This window comes from Lonchura striata, chromosome 7, assembly GCF_050655825.1.
Source record: "Lonchura striata isolate lonStrDom1 chromosome 7, ASM5065582v1, whole genome shotgun sequence".
Lineage (NCBI taxonomy): Eukaryota > Metazoa > Chordata > Aves > Passeriformes > Estrildidae > Lonchura > Lonchura striata.
The window spans coordinates 24,515,307-24,534,648 of NC_140709.1; the positions used below are offsets into that span (position 1 = coordinate 24,515,307).

At 37.6% G+C, this 19,342-nt stretch overlaps 2 protein-coding genes across 11 annotated transcripts in view; one reads left to right on the top strand and one right to left on the bottom strand.

Moving 5' to 3' along the window:
- Window positions 1-10,876, top strand: part of DNAJC10 (DnaJ heat shock protein family (Hsp40) member C10) — a 58,261-nt gene extending 47,385 nt beyond the window's left edge. For all 3 annotated transcript variants that reach the window (XM_021531319.4, XM_021531317.3, XM_021531320.3), the window contains exons 13-23: window positions 705-819; window positions 2,572-2,699; window positions 2,959-3,075; window positions 3,843-3,944; window positions 4,958-5,113; window positions 6,045-6,178; window positions 6,633-6,686; window positions 7,060-7,207; window positions 7,650-7,769; window positions 8,916-9,032; window positions 9,299-10,876. In XM_021531319.4, coding sequence (XP_021386994.2) covers window positions 705-819; window positions 2,572-2,699; window positions 2,959-3,075; window positions 3,843-3,944; window positions 4,958-5,113; window positions 6,045-6,178; window positions 6,633-6,686; window positions 7,060-7,207; window positions 7,650-7,769; window positions 8,916-9,032; window positions 9,299-9,310 — 1,203 coding nt within the window. In that variant the 3' untranslated portion in view covers window positions 9,311-10,876. The remainder of the gene's footprint in view (window positions 1-704; window positions 820-2,571; window positions 2,700-2,958; window positions 3,076-3,842; window positions 3,945-4,957; window positions 5,114-6,044; window positions 6,179-6,632; window positions 6,687-7,059; window positions 7,208-7,649; window positions 7,770-8,915; window positions 9,033-9,298) is intronic.
- Window positions 10,877-13,801: 2,925 nt separating this feature from the next.
- The window catches only part of PIKFYVE (phosphoinositide kinase, FYVE-type zinc finger containing), a 63,354-nt gene continuing 57,813 nt past the window's right edge, over window positions 13,802-19,342 (bottom strand). For all 8 annotated transcript variants that reach the window (XM_085585172.1, XM_085585169.1, XM_085585168.1 and 5 more), the window contains 2 exons: window positions 18,364-18,438; window positions 13,802-17,276 (listed from right to left, as the gene is read on the bottom strand). In XM_085585172.1, the coding sequence (XP_085441298.1) occupies window positions 17,161-17,276; window positions 18,364-18,438 (191 nt within the window). In that variant the 3' untranslated portion in view covers window positions 13,802-17,160. The remainder of the gene's footprint in view (window positions 17,277-18,363; window positions 18,439-19,342) is intronic.

Genomic DNA, 19,342 nt, shown 5'->3' on the forward strand with positions numbered 1-19,342 from the left:
AGCTGTTAACCACCACATGCCACCTCTGGTACTGGAAGAGATATACTATCATATATTAGATCTGCAGTAAAGCTTTTTATTTAAAGGGATCACTTAAATTTCCTGTACGTTTTGAATAATTTAGAAGTAGAGAGAGGTTATCTTTTAAATTTGCTCTGTCATTGGAAACATTGCTGCAGATCCCATTCAGTTAATAATTATAAATTAACATTCCAACATCAAATTTGTAAATGTAGAACTATACTTTAGTTATTCAGAAAACCCTGCAATTGTGTTGATTATTTACTTAATAAAAAGAAACCAAGTTAAAACTTTGCACTAAAGGCCTACAGATTGTATTATTCTATAAAGTATGTATTTTTTTTAAATTGTTGCTTTGACTAAAAGAATTTTAATGTTGCATTTATTTTAGGTATCTTCTTGCTTCCTTGCTGTTATATTTGGAGGGGGGGAAAAGAGAATTCTTTTAAGTTTTTATTCCCAATAAAAACTTAAAGAATTGGCCTTTAAATTAAAAATTGGCAAGCAATCATAATTATGTTCCTCGAACATCAATTTTTCTTAGTATCTCTGTTTTTTATAAAAAAGGCTATCAGTTTTTCATATTTATACCTTTGTTTTCTAACTTTTACTCCCTTTCAAAGTATATTAATTGATATAAATTAGGCTGACTTAATTAAAATGGCATTGTCTGTTAAATATAGGTTGGGAAGTTCGACTGTCTTTCCTCACCAACCATCTGCAACAAACTATATGTTTATCAGCCTTGTTTAGCAGTCTTCAAAGGAAAAGGAACTGGAGATTATGAAATTCATCATGGTAAGGGAAACTTTGGCAAATCTAATTCATGATCTAATCCCTTTGAGATTACAAAAATTTTGGCAAACCACATTCTTTTTTCCCCAAAGAACAGTTTTGTAGCTTTAATATTTGCTGCCTTTCCTCTGATCATAATGTAGCCTTACACAAACTATGTATAATTTCCCTTGGTTTTCTTTTTTCTATTTTTCCTGAGTAAGCAGTCATTAGATGCTGAGGGATGTCCTTTATCTTTGCAGTCTGTTTCAACATCATTTACGTAATGACATACAAATGACATCTCTGAAGCTGATCAGGACAGCTCCTCTTTGGGTAGGATAAGCAAAGGACGTTGTAGGACACACCCTTCAGAGAGGCTTAACATGCTGCTTACACAGTGCAGCCAGTTTGACAAACTTGGATTTGGTTTCATGTATCACTGCACTAAAACCAATTCCATGCTTTGTTAACTTCTGTCCAAGATATTGAGGCTTTTATCACTTACTTCCATTTTCAACATCACAGTTTCCTTTCAGGAAAGGCTGGGACTATGTTACTGTTTATTGCTGAAAGGAATCAGAAATGCTGGTTAAAGAAGAAGAGACCCTGAAGCTAAACTGTAGCTTGCAGGAACAGGTGTAGCTTGTATCCAGTATGTGGCACAAAGCAGTTCTGCAAGATGAAGTTCTCATTTTTCAGCCTCTGAGGTATTAGAAACAACCTGCTAGGATTCAGTCAGAACCTCAGTGCTGTTATAAAAGTGGAAAGTTTTTCACTGTTTAGAAAAGATTAGACTTATCAAGGGGGAGAGATGATCCCACACATCTAATGATTGGTATATAAGGAAAGGCCTTACATACTTCCTGTAATTTACATTGCTGCAGAGATGGGAAGGAGGGATCACATCCATGCAGCATTTTTATAATGGTGTGGATTACAGTGGAAGAGAAGTACATTGGACTTCGGTGCATACAGAGGTTTTTGGTTTTTTTTCTGAATGGTTTGGTTTACTATTTAGAAAATAGATGGCATGTAGAACATATACAAATAGCCATCTCACTCCAGTCTTTGAGAAAATAATCCTCAAAACAATCAGGCTTTTTTATATGCTATGTTGAAGGGGTTCAACAGTTTAAAATCTAAGAACAGTAATAAATCTTGGTAAGTCATTGTGCAGTAACTTAAGAATTTCAGGTTAATCAAATGTGTTTCTCAGACAAGTTCATTTCTGCTGACAAATATTTATACAAAGTTATAAAGAGACTGGATCTTTGCCCACTGGAGCTGTGTGAGCAGGAATTTGTTACACCTAAATATCTGTGATTTATCAATATAATTTATTTTGCTTGAAGTTTTTACCTTGTCAATCCCTTTGCCAAGTCAAGTGTATCTAGAATTGTACTTTTTAATTCCAACACAAGTAAGGTGGTAAAATGACCAATAATCCTGTCACAGAAGACTTCATCATTTTGTTTGACAGAAAACATTTTCTCTTGGATAAAGCATTTATTTGGCTAATATTAGGTAACTGTCCAGTTTAATATTTAGCCACATATCAACTATCAGCTACAGTATGTCCTGCCTCTGTAGGTTTGGACAGTTTAACATTGTCCTCCTAAGGAAAAGCAAGTCAGTCCCTGCTAAATTTATTTAAGCAGGCTGTGTTTAAAGATTATACAAGGGATCTGAGAGACTCTATTGCTTTCAAGGAGTTTTTTAATTACACTTCTCATGGGTAAAAATCGAATTTCCTTTCTACATTGTTCTTTGAAGGAAAGAAGATATTATATGACATTGTTGCATTTGCCAAAGAAAGTGTGAACTCCCATGTCATTACGCTGGGACCTCAGAATTTTCCTGACAAAGATAAGGAACCATGGCTTGTGGATTTCTTTGCACCGGTAAATATTTAATAACTACATAGTCCTTCTTCTAAAATCTGTTCTGTAACTACGTAACAAGGTACAAAGGAGTAGCTTGAAAGTGCCCTTCAGTATCATGAGAGGGTGTTCTAATTCCTCATTCCCTGGCAGCTCTAGTTCCTAACTGGTTTTGTATTTAGTAGACTCTTGTCAAAGCAGTGGATTATTAATCTCGAATATTCTCCTGAGAGCTACCTGTAGGAAAAGCAATTGCACTTACTTGCATTTTGTCTTCTAGTGGTGTCCTCCTTGTCGAGCTCTGTTACCAGAGCTAAGGAAAGCATCTAAACATCTTTATGGTCAGCTTAAATTTGGAACACTGGACTGTACTGTCCATGAAGGCCTTTGCAACATGGTAAGCTACAGGAACTAAAAATAAAGACATACAGATATAATCCTTTAAAACAATATTTTTTTCTTTGAACTGGGGGTAGGAGGATATGGGCAAACAATATCTGTCTGTTTGCTCTTTAACACTACTTTCCTAAAGGGCAGTAAACTGAACATGCACTTCTATAATCATTTTTTTCAAAGAAGTGAACTATATAACCACTACAGATGGTATTTATGCAGTATACAGATCAGATTTTATTCTAATTTCATAGTGTTACTGGAAGACTTCAGAAGCCTCAGAATTTAATAATTCTAGGGGCTGGGGTTAATGTCTGAAAATGCATGGAAAATGAGCAAAAAAGGACAAACTTTGTCAAGTTTTATTTAGATGTATTTACCCACTGAGGAATTCAAATGACAGGGTTCAACTGTTCAAAGATAAACAATAGTTATTCATACAGTACAAACATTCCATCTGAGGACTGAGAATACTTTAAAAGCTAAGGTTTAGGAGGCCCATGGATTAGTCCCTGTATTTGTGGAGCATGGCAAAAGAATTACTGGCTGTTTTTTAAATTGAGAATACATGATGCCATCTCTGAATACAACTGGCATCTTCTCTCTACTGATTTGTTATGCTGTCAGATTCTCACCTGCATGTAAGCCTGAGTACTTGTACTGTACAAACTGAACACATGAGCAGCTTGAGCCACCAATACCAGTAACAGTTAGAAGCAAGTCCAAGAGCTTTAATCATTCTGTGCAATTTGTTATTGTCTTTTTTATCAGCATAACATTCGAGCTTACCCAACAACAGTTGTGTTCAATCAGTCTGATGTTCATGAGTATGAAGGACATCACTCTGCTGAGCAGATCTTGGAGTTTATAGAGGTATGTAAATGATAATGTTGGTTGCAGTCTTGTTCTATGCAGTTCATACACAAATATGTTCTTTAGTTGGGAGATAAGGTTTTAATTTTTTTTTAATTAAACAAGGAAAATAAAAGGTGAAAAAACTTTCGGCAAGAAAAGTGATCCAGCAACTATCAGTCAGAGACTTGACAACTAATGAATTTATTTCCCTGCTCTGTCATGTAATTTCTTTGACATCATTAGCAAATAAAGATCCCTTCCAATCTGCAAAATAATAGTAATAATTTCTGGTTTATGGAGAAGATAAAGGAATTAATATTACATCACTTCCAAATTTTAAGGTGGAAATGCTTCACATACACACCTTGATATAGGAGGCGGATTCACATTTTTGTCAATGAGACTGCTGCTGTCCACATTTTTCATCTGTCCTTGAACTTTCTTAACTCACAGAACTGTAAATTACCAGTATTGATCACTGTTGATGCTAGAGTTCTGGCACCCAGCTTGGCTTCAGCATTCAGGTTCACTGCTATATACACAGGCTCTTTTTCACTTTTAGCAGCAACATTTCTCTCCAGGTAGCTCAGAAAAAGCAGCTACAAGAACACATGCAGGTGGAGATTAGTCTTTCAGTTGTCATTCAGAGGCCCACAGTGCACTATATGTATTCTTCTGCATTCCAGCTTAAATAGCATGGCTGAGTTTCATAACACCTGTTTCTGCCAGGTGAGCTGGATTTCTTTTTTTTTTTTTTCCTTTTATTGAGAAAAGGCAGAAAACCTCCCTTTTGGAGTCTGGGTGTACTTTTTTGATAGTTTTTCTCAACAAATTAGGCATATGATTTTTGGCTTGAAGGAATGTCTTTTGGTGCTTCCATGCCTTTCAGTGGTGTGGAGTCTTCCCTGCCAGAACAGCAAGAAAATTTCACAGAACATTCTCAAAATGTGGCACAGTCTGTTTGTACATGATGGCCCTTGATTGGGAATATGCTGTGCAATGAGTTATGTCCATGGGCTGTCTTTATTTAGGATCTTAGGAATCCCTCAGTGGTCTCCCTAACACCAGAGACGTTTGCTGAATTAGTCCAGAGAAGAAAACGAGAGGAGATCTGGATGGTGGACTTCTACGCTCCGTGGTGTGGACCTTGTCAGGCTTTAATGCCAGAATGGAAGAAAATGGCCAGGGTAAATGACATTCAAACACTTTTCTGCTTTTGTTCCTCTTCTGGGAAATTGCTGAGATGGGACAACCACATTCTTAAGAGAATTGTCAGCTGAGAAAATTCAAGAGTCTTAATACTGCCACTAAAGCAGGCAATTCCTACCTGACAGTTTCGTACTGTTTCTAATACAAAGTTTTTATTTTGCTTTTTAAAAGCTTCAATACACTGATACTGTAGTGCAGTTTTCCATGTTGATTACAAGTGTGTAAGGTCATTATAGTGTTCTCTCACTTGCAAAAGTAATATCACTGTACTGACAACCATTCCTGGAGGTGTTTACAGGAATTTGAACTAGAAGATTTGGGGGGGGAGGGGGGAATAAAAGGGCTTTGGAAACAAACCAGTGACTTTGAGACAGAACTTGCTAGGAATTATAGCCAGGATTTACTATTCTGTTGGAAGTCTGTGAATTGTTAGTAGCTCTGTAGGACATGTTCAGAAATTGCCAGCTTCCCTGCCCATGCTGGGTAGTTTGGGCCTTGGCAACAGAGTGTGTTCAGGACACAGGCACACTGTGACACTGCCAGCACATCTGCACTGCACCAGGCTTGGCACAGTTACTGAGCTGTGATGGGGCACACAGGAACAGGGCATTCTTTGCACTAATTAATCCCACTCCTGGGTGCCTTTGAGGTAAGGTAGGTGCCTTGTGAGCCCTGTGCATGCAGCTTATACTAAATGTGTGCATGAAGGGAATGCACATGGGTATCTGGCTCTGATATAAGTGATCTGTTTACAGGGAAGAGGAAAGACTTGTGATAATCTTGGTCTGTTTTGTTGAGATTTTTCCCTCAACTAAGTTATTGAGACTTAAATTCTGAAGTATTACTGAAACTGTAAAAGTATTGGTTAACATATTTGATGGTAGGTTTTCTTCTTTCTTTCTTTTTCAGATGTTGAATGGATTAATCAGTGTAGGCAATGTGGATTGCCAAAAATATTATTCTTTCTGTCACCAAGAAAGTGTTCGGGGCTATCCTGAAATCAGACTCTTTCCTCAAAAATCAAACACAGCTTATCAGTATTAGTAAGTACATTGCTTCAGTCTGGGAAACATTCTATGATGTGAAACAAGACAAATACACCTCTTCTGTTGTGTAGAAGAGGTTTATCACAGCTATTGTAATAGGCTGTTAGGATATTACTGTACTGGATACCCTTGGCTTTGTTACTTCAAACTACTACTTTTATTTTGCCATTTCATTTCTGTAATTTAAAATGGCAAAGGAATCTTAGTTTTTATTTCTTCTCTTTCTTGTCTTGGTCTTCTAGTCCTTAATTTTGTAGGTTTTAATTCTATCTGTGAGACTTTTTATTTATTCAGATTTGAAAGCAGGGTAAAAATATATGCTAAAACATATGCATTTACATTCTTTGATTATCGCCACTCTTCGGAGTGGGTTGTTTGTAAGGCTTTTTTCCCAGATTAATTCAAACTACTGTGCAACTGGCTTTTTGTTTTCTCTTTATTGTTTTTATAGTAGCTACAATGGATGGCACAGAGATGCCTATTCACTCAGAGGCTGGGCATTGGGGTAAGTTACTGCAGTCAACTTTGTTGACAAGCTGCTTGATGGGATAAATACATATTTAAATACTATGTAAATTAAGAACTAGAAACACTTGGGTATATGTACTGATTAATTTAAGATGTTCAAGTTTCTACATCTTTTCACTTACTACTTTTAAAATTTGGAGAAATACCATACTCCTTGCTGTCCACCCATCTCCTGAAGACCATATTACTATGTTTACCACATTTAAGAAGTTATTCTCCTATAGTACAAAGTGTGAAATAGGGATTTCCAGACTACTCATGTTCTTACTTTCAGAAGCTTTTCTTAAATGGAATTTGGATATTGTTTAAAGTTTTGGATGTATTACAACTGTTACTCTTCCTTTACACAGATACTTACCACAGGTGTCTGTAGACCTCACCCCTCAGAGTTTCACAGAAAAAGTTCTGAATGGGAAAGATCACTGGGTCATTGATTTCTATGCTCCTTGGTGTGGACCTTGCCAAAATTTTGCTCCTGAGTTTGAGATGCTTGCAAGGGTATGTTTTTAAATGTATTGAATGCTTGTTATAATTGCAATGGTTAAAGTTTTACTCATCAGCACTTTATTTCTTAGTAGTCATCCAAAAACCACAATACTTCCATGAGCCTCCTACTCATGGAATGATGCATACTTCGGGTCCCACTAGACAGTGGGCATTGTCTCTTGCACAGACAGACACAGAGACCTTCTTTTGGGAACAGATTTCAGCTTTTGATGGAGTAGCCTGTGGAGCTGTGGTGTGCTTTGCCCTGAATTCAAGTACAATACACAGGCATGGCTAACAGTCTGGGAAGCAAGCAAGCAACTACTCTGAAATATTTTGAAGATTTGAGCAACACTTTTTTTATTTTTAGCTACACTGCTGGCTTATTCCACTTACTTACTTATACTCACCCATGGAAACTTGTAGTTTGTTTCTAACAAACATTTCTTTTCAGGCTGTTAAAGGAAAAGTAAAAGCTGGAAAAGTAGACTGTCAGGCATATGGTCAGACCTGTCAGATTGCTGATATCAGAGCCTATCCTACTGTTAAGTTTTACCCCTACCAAGGAACAAAGGTAAATTGTTAGTGGTGACCAGATATTGTTAGTAAATGTATTTCATTTCACCTTAAAACTAAAGAGAATACTTCTATAACTTATTAAAGTGAATTGTTTATATATTACTGTGTCTCCAAATAATTAGTTTCAGTAATACTTAAAATAGTAGGACAGTGATGCAATAATAACAAACTGCAGATTAATAGAACTAAATAGAAATAGAATTCTAATAGTAATTAAAATGCAGGCTTAAGCAGAATTTGGGATTAATTTCAAAGGCCTTGGGTGACAAAATGTTTTTCAACCTTTACCAATTCCATCACCAACTACCCAAAAGTAGATGGTATCTCTCTAAATGAAATATGGACAACTTCATTTTGGCTCATGAGAAATATAATTAAATGTTATTATATTGAAAGACCAATTTTGACATGTAATGTATTCTAAGACAGATAATTAATGAAAAAGATATGGTTATGTTGTCTCAAAAACCTTATCAAACTATTTCAATTATCAGTGGGACTCTTTCAGATCAACATTTCTTACTAACAAAGTAATGTTCTAAATTAAAAATACAAAAAGAGTATTCAGTTAGTTATAGGGAATTGCCTTTATTCTTGTAACACTAATACATTTCAGAAATATTATAGTGACCTTTTTAAGTGTATTAATGCTGAATAAAAAGTATTCAATGGTATCTGATAGAGAATTGGCTTTACTTACTTTCCTTTTTTTAAGTGAATTTTTAATTAATTTAAAGTGAAGTTCACTTAAAGGGAAGTTCTAGAAGTCTTTCATTGAACCATCCCACCAAATTCCATGAGATTTTCTGTGGTGAAGGGTAAAGACTTTCACATAGATTACAAAGTGGCAGACTTCGTAATAGCTTTCTAGCTTAAACACTCACCTCAATAAATGTGAGCAAATTGTAACTATTTCAGCTTTCTTTAATGATCAGGACAAAATTAGTGTTGTTCTGAAAAGCAGCAGCTGAGAGTGGTTCTTTGTACAATGCAAATTAGCATTGTTTGAGCAGAGACAAAAATATATCCATGAATCATAAATTAAACTACCAAGGCCATTGTATTCTGCCCTGCTTTCCTTTTGAATTTTGTCTGAACAGTAAAATAGGTGTAACATGCTCTATTTTTATTTTCTTTTAAGAAAAGTGTTCTTGGGGAATACATAGACAGCAGAGATGCAAAAGGTATAGCTGACCTTTTGAATGAAAAATTAGAAGCAATGGAAAACAAAGGAAAAAGGAAAAAATCTAGAAGTAAGGTAAGAACACTTACTGTGGAGCCTTTGCAAAAGACTTGCTGTAAATAATAACTGTTTAACTTAAGTTAGTATTGGTTCTTTATCCATAGTATTAAATGCAAATTACAGAGGCAAGATTGGGTAAACTTAAGATATTAACACACAGCTACTTAAAAAATGTTTGTCCAGTTGAAAAATTAGTGCTACTGAAAACTTTAAAATCATATGAAAACATATTTTTGTTTGTAGCTTCAGAGAAATGCCATTGTTGTTTTTCTTGTCACTAGGATGAACTCTAACTGGTACTGAAGATAGATACAATTCAAAATATTCTGAAGCTGTGAAGATAGAAGACACCACATGGAAAATATAAGGATAGTGACATTGGTGACAGGATGAGACACATGAAAACAAGTTTAAGTTCACAGGCATACACAACTGTATGAGTTCTGTTAAACTGTGGGGAGATGAAAACATTTTGGTTTTGGTGGAGGCAATGTTTCTGCATGTCCCTCTTCTGATATACCAGCTACCTTCTTCCTGGCCAAACACTGGAGTTGACCAGAAATGTGGACTCTTATCAGTTTTGCCTACCCATTTACTAGTTCCTTATATTTTTTTCTGTCTCTTCTCAAATGCTTTTTGAATGTGGCACTCAGCCTGTGGCTGAATATGCACTCAAAGCACTCTGCAATGCAGAACATAATGACGGATTGTCTATTTGAAAGACAAACAGTTGTACCTGATGATTATTCTGCTTTGGGGTTGCATTACTGTCTAGTCAATGGTTAAGAAATAAAATCAAGAGCTGGTAGGAGGATATGTTTATTGAATTAAAGTGCTCTTGCTCTCAAGTGGATTACTCTATTGTGGCAGTGGTGATGCTGCCTGGATGAACAGAACTTTGAAGAGCTTCTTTAGTTGCTTGGTTTGGTTTTGGGATTGTGTTTATTCTTTTTTTTAAGAAAGAAAGAAAAAATAATTCAAATGTGGTATTAACTTTCGAAGTTGAAATTATGCAATAGAAGGATCTGGTTAAGTCATTAGATCATAATTTTTATAATTTTCTTTTTAAATATGAATGTATTCTGTGGACATATTTAACCTCTTTTGGCATTACCACTTTCCCTTACCCTGCAGACATATTTTTAGGTGGTTTATTTTTTGTTTGTTTTTATATAAGCCTTCAGGCAAGCAGAAGAGCAAGTGCCTTCTTTAATTTAATAATGAACACTGTACATTGCAATGTCTCCTCATACTTCTTACTAGAATTCCTACTCTAAACAGTAATATTTTTCAGAGCTTCTCCATAGGCAAGAAAAATTAAAGCAGATGATGAAATGTCTGCAAACAACTGTTTTTTTCCTAGCATTTGACAGATGAAATTTCCTCCTTGCTATCTATGTATTTAGACCTAGCATGACTGGTCAGTATATTATGAGTATTACAAATTTGTAAATACATTCTCATTGACAAGTAACTTATTTCATGAAGAAGGCAGCAAGAGGTGAAGAGATACAAGTAGCTGAGACATTCAACTGGTTTTTTTCCTCCTATTCTCAGGGTTGCCTCTATTGATTTTTCATTTTTGCAGCATATTATTCTAAGAATGAAGATACTATTGCATCTATTTTTTAATAACGTAGACCTTCCTACATCCAAATTTAACTTCAAACTCAATCACAATCAAAAATTAAAATGTTAAAACAAACTGTTTTGGTCAGGTTTTGCATATCAGTCTTAACTGCAGTTCCCACCTATGCTCCTCTTGGAAAATGAGGTCTAGGAAAAGTTTTGAAACATATTTAGGCTGTGGAGAATAGGATTTAGTTTAAATATCAATAAAGTTCATTTTGAAGATACAATTCTGTATCAAGACATTCTTTGTATCCAGATTTTTAAATTTCTGAGAGACCAAAGGGATGTGTATGGGTGGGGGAAAATAATCTTCCAAACTAGATGATGGAGGTTTCTAAGATTTTCCAAGTTCCCATGGATTTTTTGCAAGCTGCCCTCTCTGACAGTTTTCAATAAGCAAGTTGGGGGGGAAACAGATCGGGTAATAAAATCTTGCCTTTATTTCTAGCTGTGCAAATAAACAAATATAACTTTTTATAAATAGCTCTCTCTCCAGCCTTCCCTAAGGACAAATTCAGAGTTACATTATCTAATTTTCACTAATGAAGGGTTTAAACTGGTTGTTCAAGACCAGTGAAGCAGCACTATCCTAGAATAAAAACATCTTGAAATAATGAAGTCCCTCAGTTTTCTCCTGTAGGACCATGGAGGTATCAGCATTGCCATTAGAATTCCACATCTACTACTCCACATATTGTACAGCATACATGTCTTTTATGTTTTATTATGTATTACCCTTCTTACATGCATGTGTAGTTACACAAGAAGGAGAAGGTATAAAATATAAAGTATAAATAGCAGAAGCCTTATGCTCTGCTATTTGTCACTGGAATTCTAATGGCTTTTAAATTTATCTCTGGAATCCTACCTTGTTTTAATTAAAACAAGGATTTCTGTGGCTGTTTAATGCCTTATCCTAAAACAACCAATTTCTTAAAAGACATTTGATTAATTTAGCTTTTACTGCTGCTAAAAGGCATAGAAATGGAATAGAGAGAACATAGCAAAAGTTTCAAGCAACATCCTGGGTTTATATGGTCTGCAGTTGGAAAAATGATGTTTTGACCAAACCTGGCAGGTTTGATCTTTTTCCATTCATGGGCATATGTCACACTTCATTCATTGTGGATATTCAATATCTTTAACAGTTTATAAAAAGACTTAAAATGCTCTATTGTTTAAAGTTTTCAACAGGAATTCACAAAAACTTACTCCACTCACTGAAACTTGGCATCTGAAAACAGTGATAATTCGAATCCGGAATACTTTCAGCCTTAGTCTTCTCTCTGTGCTAGAATTCAACACTAATTTTATATCCCCATACATGTAAAGCCACCACAATTTTGATAATGAACAGCTAAAGGTAAATCATCAGCATGACACTAAGTACTTATCTGTAACACTGAAGAGACTCCTCCTTGTCTAACAGACTTCTCTAGCTGCCAACAGAAATTAATTAGATTTAGTTGAGCAAAAAATAAGAAAGTTTCCCAAATTAATATCTATGACACCTGTATTCTGCAGACTATTTCTTGTCTAAGACCACAGGAGACATATTAGTTAAAATTTGGTGTGTATGCTGCAGAAGCCAACACTTCATGTAAGAAAATTACTACTTAAATGTCAAGAGTTTCAAGAAAACATTCAAGAGCTGAATTAAGTAGGGGTTGGGTTGTTGTAAAAACACATTAGTTCTGGATAATTCTTACTGTACAACTGAGGTGACATGGAAAATACAACCTGAAGATGTTCTGCCTTTTAGGGCTTAATAGACAAAAAGCAGAATATTGTTTATCCATAAAGCAGTTCAAATTAATATGAAGAAGATACAATTTTTGCATGTTATAGGCTGCTATGGAGTCACGTAGTTACCTTATTCTTTTTCTACCTTAACAGATATTAACAAGAATACACTTCAGTCAGAATTAATTACAGATCAACTAGATATTCGTATAACTGCCCTGATCTGTTTCCAGAAAATAGTTTTCTCCCTATAGTATGTATTCTAAAATAATATTTATAATCCTATTAGTAAAAGAAAACATTTTCTTTCTCTCGTTCAAATGTGCATACGTGTACATTAAGCAACCCTAGTTGTGCTGTCATAGATAGGTAACTCTTTCACCAGGCAAGTAGTTTATTGTACTTATGACACAAGATCTCAGCTAGGCCAGTAACAGAAGTCCATACCTGGATACTTCATTTTTTCATACCTGGGGTGCTTCATGTTTGCTGAAGCTATATTAGAAAAATATCCTATGTAAGCAATGGAGAAAAGTTCTTATATTCCCATCCTGTCTCTTCAGCTGTAATTCAATACTCTTTTTGGTAATTGTGTTCACATACTTTATTATCTTGCCTTTGGTCACTGGATCGTTATTTCTTGAACTAAGGCTGCATTTGTGCTTCTCACCTTCATGCCAGAAGCTCCTCGATCCCAGCACTCATCTTTACAACCACAGAAAGCAGCACTGCCCCAGAATTGACTATCACATCTCTTCCCTGCTCATACCCCCAATGGGGGGACAGATTCTAATACAGTTTCATACTGCAGCAGATGAAAGAGTTCAAACTCACCTGGCAAAAAATGGTGATTGCACATAATAGAGGTAAAATCCTCAAGTTTTAGATAGGGTTTTATATTCTGGGAATGAACAAGTCCCCTTCCCAGAACTAATCACAAATTATTTTAAGCCTTAGCAAGGAGGTTCATATATACCAGGTTAATGTAAAATAATCAAGAGAATATATTTATTTTCAGACCTTCTTGGATTTTTTTCTTGATCCAGTTCATTTAAGATTATGGAAATACTTGGGATGTGTTCTACATTGTGGCAGAACTGGGCAAAGGCACACCACCACCTGCTGGAGAAAACTGGATCCCTGTATCACACAGCACTGTGGTGAAAAGCAGCTGCAGAGAAGATAGAACTGTGTGAAATTGTGTGATAGAACTGTGAAACTGCACATTCTACTGCCACTGCCCTGGGGAGCTGCCCCAGGTGCTGCTCCATCAGAGGAGATGAGCTGTGAGGTACAGAGACAGGACAGGCATCTTACACTGCACACAAAGCTGGCACTCTCCAGCACAGCAATCCCTGCACAGTGAGCAGTGGCATTGCCTCTGATCAAGAAAATGGGGCGCAATGAGCTCAAGTATACTTTAGTCACTTTATTTGTATCTATGTACATTACATTTTGATTTTCCAAGTAGTCAAGGCAATTATTCTCAAATAGTTTAGTACATCAATTTTATAAAATACAGCTGAACCAAGTTAGAATATAAATGCATATATTATAGTACATTAAGTGCTTTCAAGAATGACTAGCCTGGCTACCAGCTAGTGAGCGATTCATTTGGTTTTGGTCATTCTGCCAGGGGAGACTCCACAAGTAACTCCCCAGAGCCCACTAGAACTGCTCTGCCAGCAAGAGTCCCTCGTGTGTTTTGGGGACAGAATGCATCCCTGGGCCACTAGAAGGCATTCTGCTGTCCACATGTTGACTCAAAGTCATTGCTTCTGACTTGGACAAGATTTAGACATTCGTCTCAAGGCCTCAGATCAAAGAACAGAAGAGTCAGCGTATCTCTGAAGAAATTCAGTCTTCACATTTGCAACTGGAATTTACTTACTTAAATGCTAAACCCATGTCATAGAGAAATAAGCTCTGACCAGAGGGTTCATCCTTAGGAATTCTACAAGGACACAGACTGAACACGGCCTCCCAAGCAGCTCTCAAAGATTTGCTCTGCATGAAGTACTGCTCTCCTTCTGAGAAAAGTAAGCTTGGTAGTAATTGAAATGTCAGGACAAATATACTGAAAATGGAATATTTGAGGAGACCCATTCAGCTGCTGGGATTTGGACTAGAAATGCTTACAGCTTTCTATCGCAGGACATCCAAGATGACCCAACTCCAGCTGATACTGCAGCTACTGTGATACACATGACCAGTAGTTTACTCTATACTCCAGTCTAATCAGGACTAGTCTATCAGCCGCATCCTGGCCAGAAATTATCTGTTGATACCAGCTCAAGATCATTCCTACAAATCTCTCCAGCTGCTGTAACTTCAGCCCAAGAAGGTCACCATTCACATGTCTCTGGCCCTGTTCATAGGCTGCAAAACAGTGGAAGATTCTCTCCCTCCTGCAGTGCTTCATAGGGCCTCATACTGTCACATTCAGAGGAGCATTAGCAACTGTTAGATGATGATGAAGCTGCTTACAGCTCAGGACTCTGGCTGACAAGCAGCACAGAGCAGCCACACATCCCAGGACAAGGATAAGGGTTACTGGTGACAGACCAGGCCAGCATGCCACATTAGCCCAGTGCAGGTGGCATGACACACATGCCCACACTCGTGCTGCATCCACCAATCCACATACTGACAAAGGTGGGAGACAACATAATTAGCTGCTGCTGGGTCACCTTAGCTGGCCAGGACAGTCAAGTTTTAACCTGTAAACTTTGAGAAGGAGGAGAACACATTAAACTTCAGCTGAGACTAGAACATAGGCTGCATGGCAGGTTCTTTCACGCTGATGAACCAAGACAGTAGGTAGAGACCACAGAAGTGGGAGTAGCACTGAGCTGATGGACTGGTTGCCCTCATTAGACATGGCCACACACAGAGGCAGGCATCTTGGGAGAATATTTCAACAAAAGAGGCAAGATGCATCCCAGAGGTGATCAGCTGTACCTGATGCACTGTTGGACTGAAGGAAGGAATACTGTGTCATCTTTCCACAGCACATATCACTGCAGCCTTCAACACTGCACCCCCAGAAACTATTCTCACATTGTACTGAGGAAATCAGTACACTTTTTTTTCTGCTGCTTCAAGGCCAGCATCTTTGCTCATCCTCTAGTACAGTGTTACAATAGGGTGGTGAAGGCTCCTTCCAACACAAATGTTGCCTCCTGGCAGCTCAAACAAGAGCTGCACTGGTTGGTTTTAGAGCAAGTAGCTCAAGTCTCACTGCTCACCTTTTCCTTTCCCAGTGATGCCCACTGTTGGTCACTCCTGAACAGCCACTACCATCTGCTGCAGAAAAAATACTGAACACTGGAGAAGTGAACAAAATGCACATTTCAATCCATAGTTACAGTGATGAGTGTGTTAAGAAGCAACTGGTTAGAATGTGCAAGTGATCACCAAGAGCTATCCTGTCCCAGATTCCATGTTCATTTGATGTTTGTCCATCAGAGACTGAAGTCAAAGAACAGTTTACTTGCCTTTCAAACTCATTAAAACTCCTCTTATTTACTGGCCTGTATTATAATGAAACTAAAAAGTAAACTCATCACCTACAAAAATGAGTAAATTTTTTAAAAAATGGAAAGAAACACTTATTGTAATACTATAGAGATTCACAGATCTCTGCACATCTTATGCATCATACAAGATACCTGTTAGTTCAGGTTTTCCTTTTTACAGAAAACAACTACATTCATCTCTGTGACCAAAAAAAAATCATGTCATGAACACAAGAAAAACATTCTTCTGGCAAAATTTCACCATGAGGTAATTGCATTGCTTGAAAGTAAAGGGGAACTGAAATGGATTTGAAGTGATCTGCCAGGAATGATAGTTGCATTAAGAAGAAAGTTGCAGTATGCTTCACTTTGTCTAGCAACTTACTACCTTTACTAAAAAAAGGGTTAATCTGCTTCATAACTATAATTAATCATGTCTTGTTATATTAAAGGGTATGTTAGTTACCTGTTTCCAGGAATTTGAGCAACATTCAGATCACAGTACTGTTTAGGAATGAAGGGATATATTTTGAGTTTTGCAGTATACTGATGACTAACAGCCCATTTTTATGGGATTCAGCTAAAATGCAATTATGACAGCTAAACCAGAGCTGTACTGCAGTAACTTAAAAGATGGAGTCATAGGGCATTATAGATGTGGAGCTGCCTAAGAAAAAATACTGTTTACAGAACCCAGTAAGAATTAAAACTAAGGAGCATAAAGAGCAAAAATTAGTAATGGATCCTAAATAGATCATTTACAGACCACTGCAACAATAGCAGAACTCATGAATTAACTTCATTCTTCTCTCCCCCATCCACATTTGTGCGGTTTATTTCACATTTTCAGTACCAAGTATCCACTACAGAAACATGAGCTGCTCACATTCAACACCATTATGGCAGTGCAAGACTTCCAGAGATTGTGTACTTCTTCACCATGAGGATCTGGATAGAATCTCAGTCCAGTACTTACAAGGAGATAACATCACCTTCCCTACTGACAGCAGGGATGTCACTTACCAGTGTTGTTCAGTGGAACCTTACAGTTTAGATCCTTACTGAGGCAGGTTTGCTTATTACCCTCCAAGAGGAGATTAAAGTGCAAGCAGATTTCACACTCTGCAACAGAAAGCACGTGGTCAGTGTAGACATGGAACTGCAATCCTCTTACTTGCTGCTGGACAGACTGCTGGAAGAGAGTGGCCTATGTCATTGTCCTCTTGTGCTTTCCCAATATGGGCTTTAGCTCAGCAATTCAGGCCCAGTCCTGTCCAATGGTCTGGCACCATCAGGAAATACTTGTCCATAGCTTCACAAAACCTGGTCCGGTACAGTTCTGGAGAGACCACAGTGGGCATCTTACCTAATGAGTAAGAGTAAGAGCTGTTAGAAATGGGCTAAAGATACTGCAGTACAGACAGATGTCACATGAAATTATACCAGCAGACAGCATAAACTTGAAGGCAACAAGATAGAACCTTTTAAAGTTTAACAACAAACAAGTATAAGGGTTTGCACCTGGTAAACATAATGCAGGAGCACAGCACAGGCTGGGATCTCCCTGGGGGGCAGCTCTGTGAAAGGGACTGAGGATCCTGGTGGACAAGCAGCTCAGTGGGAGTGAACAGTGCTGCTGCAGCAAAGAAAGCCAGCAGGAAGGACACTGGGCTGCATCAAAAAGGACATCACCAGCAGAGAGCCAGAAGGACAGAAGTCATTATCCCACCCATATCCCAGCATTATGTTTCACCTGGAAGGTGCCATTTCCAGGCTACATCTGGAATACTGGACTCAGTTTTGGTCCCTGTTAGATTAAAAAAAAAGAAAAAAAAAAAAAAAGAAAAAAAAAAATGTGGGCAGGCTGAAGAAGGTCCAGAGAAGGGTCCAAGAGATGACCCAAGGACTGGGAAGCCTGCATATGAGGAAATACTGAGTACTGAGAGAACTGGGTTTGTTCAGCCTTGGGGAAAAAAGGCTGCTTAGAGGAGATCATATCACTACGTTCCAGTATTTATAGGGTGGCTAAAAAGTAGATGGAGACTCATTTTACAAGGAGCCAGATGTTAAAGATGAGGGGTAATGGATATGTTATTCCTGGGCAGATTCCAGATAGACACAAGAGGAACATTTTTCAGAATAAGAACAAGCAGCCATTGGAATAGTCTTGCCAGTGAAGGGATGGATTCCCCAACAGAGGGGATTTAAGATTCAGCTGCACAGGGTGCTAAGCCATCTTGTCTAGACTGTGCTTCTGTCAAGAAAGGTTGGGCCAGATAATCCTTGAGGTCCCTTCCAACCCGGTATTCTACTATTTCTTCTTCTGTTCTTGACAATTTAATCTGTCACAAAATTGCATGGTGGGCAAGTTGTGACTTCATCAGCAGTGCTATAGAAAGCTTCCACGTAACAAGGAAACATGATCAAAATCTTTGCTTTCAGTCTGGACTTACCTTGTCCTCCCAAGATGCCAGTTGACTTTACCACCATTTCAAGCTTTTTGTCCCAGGTAAAAGTACGAATATAGTCTGTTACAATAAAAAAAAAAATCCACACACAAATATGTTTTTATTTATTATAATCCAAGTAACCCTGTTTTAAAATGTATTTATTTCCCCCCAAAGAAAGCAGGAAAGCAGCAGTGCTTTACAGTCAAAGCTTCAGTGTTTTCCCTACCAGTTGCCTCCTTTTCTGTAGTATTGATTATGTTTGGGTAAGGTGAATACAGTCTTGCAAAAGTCCAGCAAGATCACAATCAACTCTTCGAGTCTCCACAAGAACAGGCTGCCCAAGCATGTCTATCTTTATCCATGTTAGAGTGTCAAGGGCTCATTCACAAGGGTCATTTTGCTCACCCTCATCCCAGAAGCCCCACTAGAAGCACTGAGGCTTGGACACCTCTCAATTTAAAACAGTATTTCTCATCACTGCAGCCACCTGCAGGTTTGATAACAGAATGGAAGAGATTGCCACTTTATGACAGGGAGGACTGGAAACATCACCAGTGACGCTGACTGGCAGAGGGGGCAGCACGGAGACAACTTCTGAATTGTTTCCAAGCCCCTTCCAGAGAAGGCATGCTCAGTCAACACAAGCACATGAACATTTGGGCCTGCAAAGCTAAAGTTGCAGTAAGATCAGTTTTCACAGACCTAACTTACTTGTTTCCTGTATCACATAAAGATCTAAAATAGGTAGAGATACTGACCTCAGATTGAAACACAGTCCACACTAGGATTTTTTTAGTTCCAGTCCAACATAAATTTAGCTTGAGTACTTTATAAGTTCTCAGGGTATAATCTAAAGAACATTCTGATAGCCTAATACAGCAGACATGTTCTCTCTTCTTGATAATATTTGTGTTCACCAAGTTCCTTCAGATATTTGTGTTAAACACTGAAGGAATTGGTAGCTTTAAATATCATATAAAAT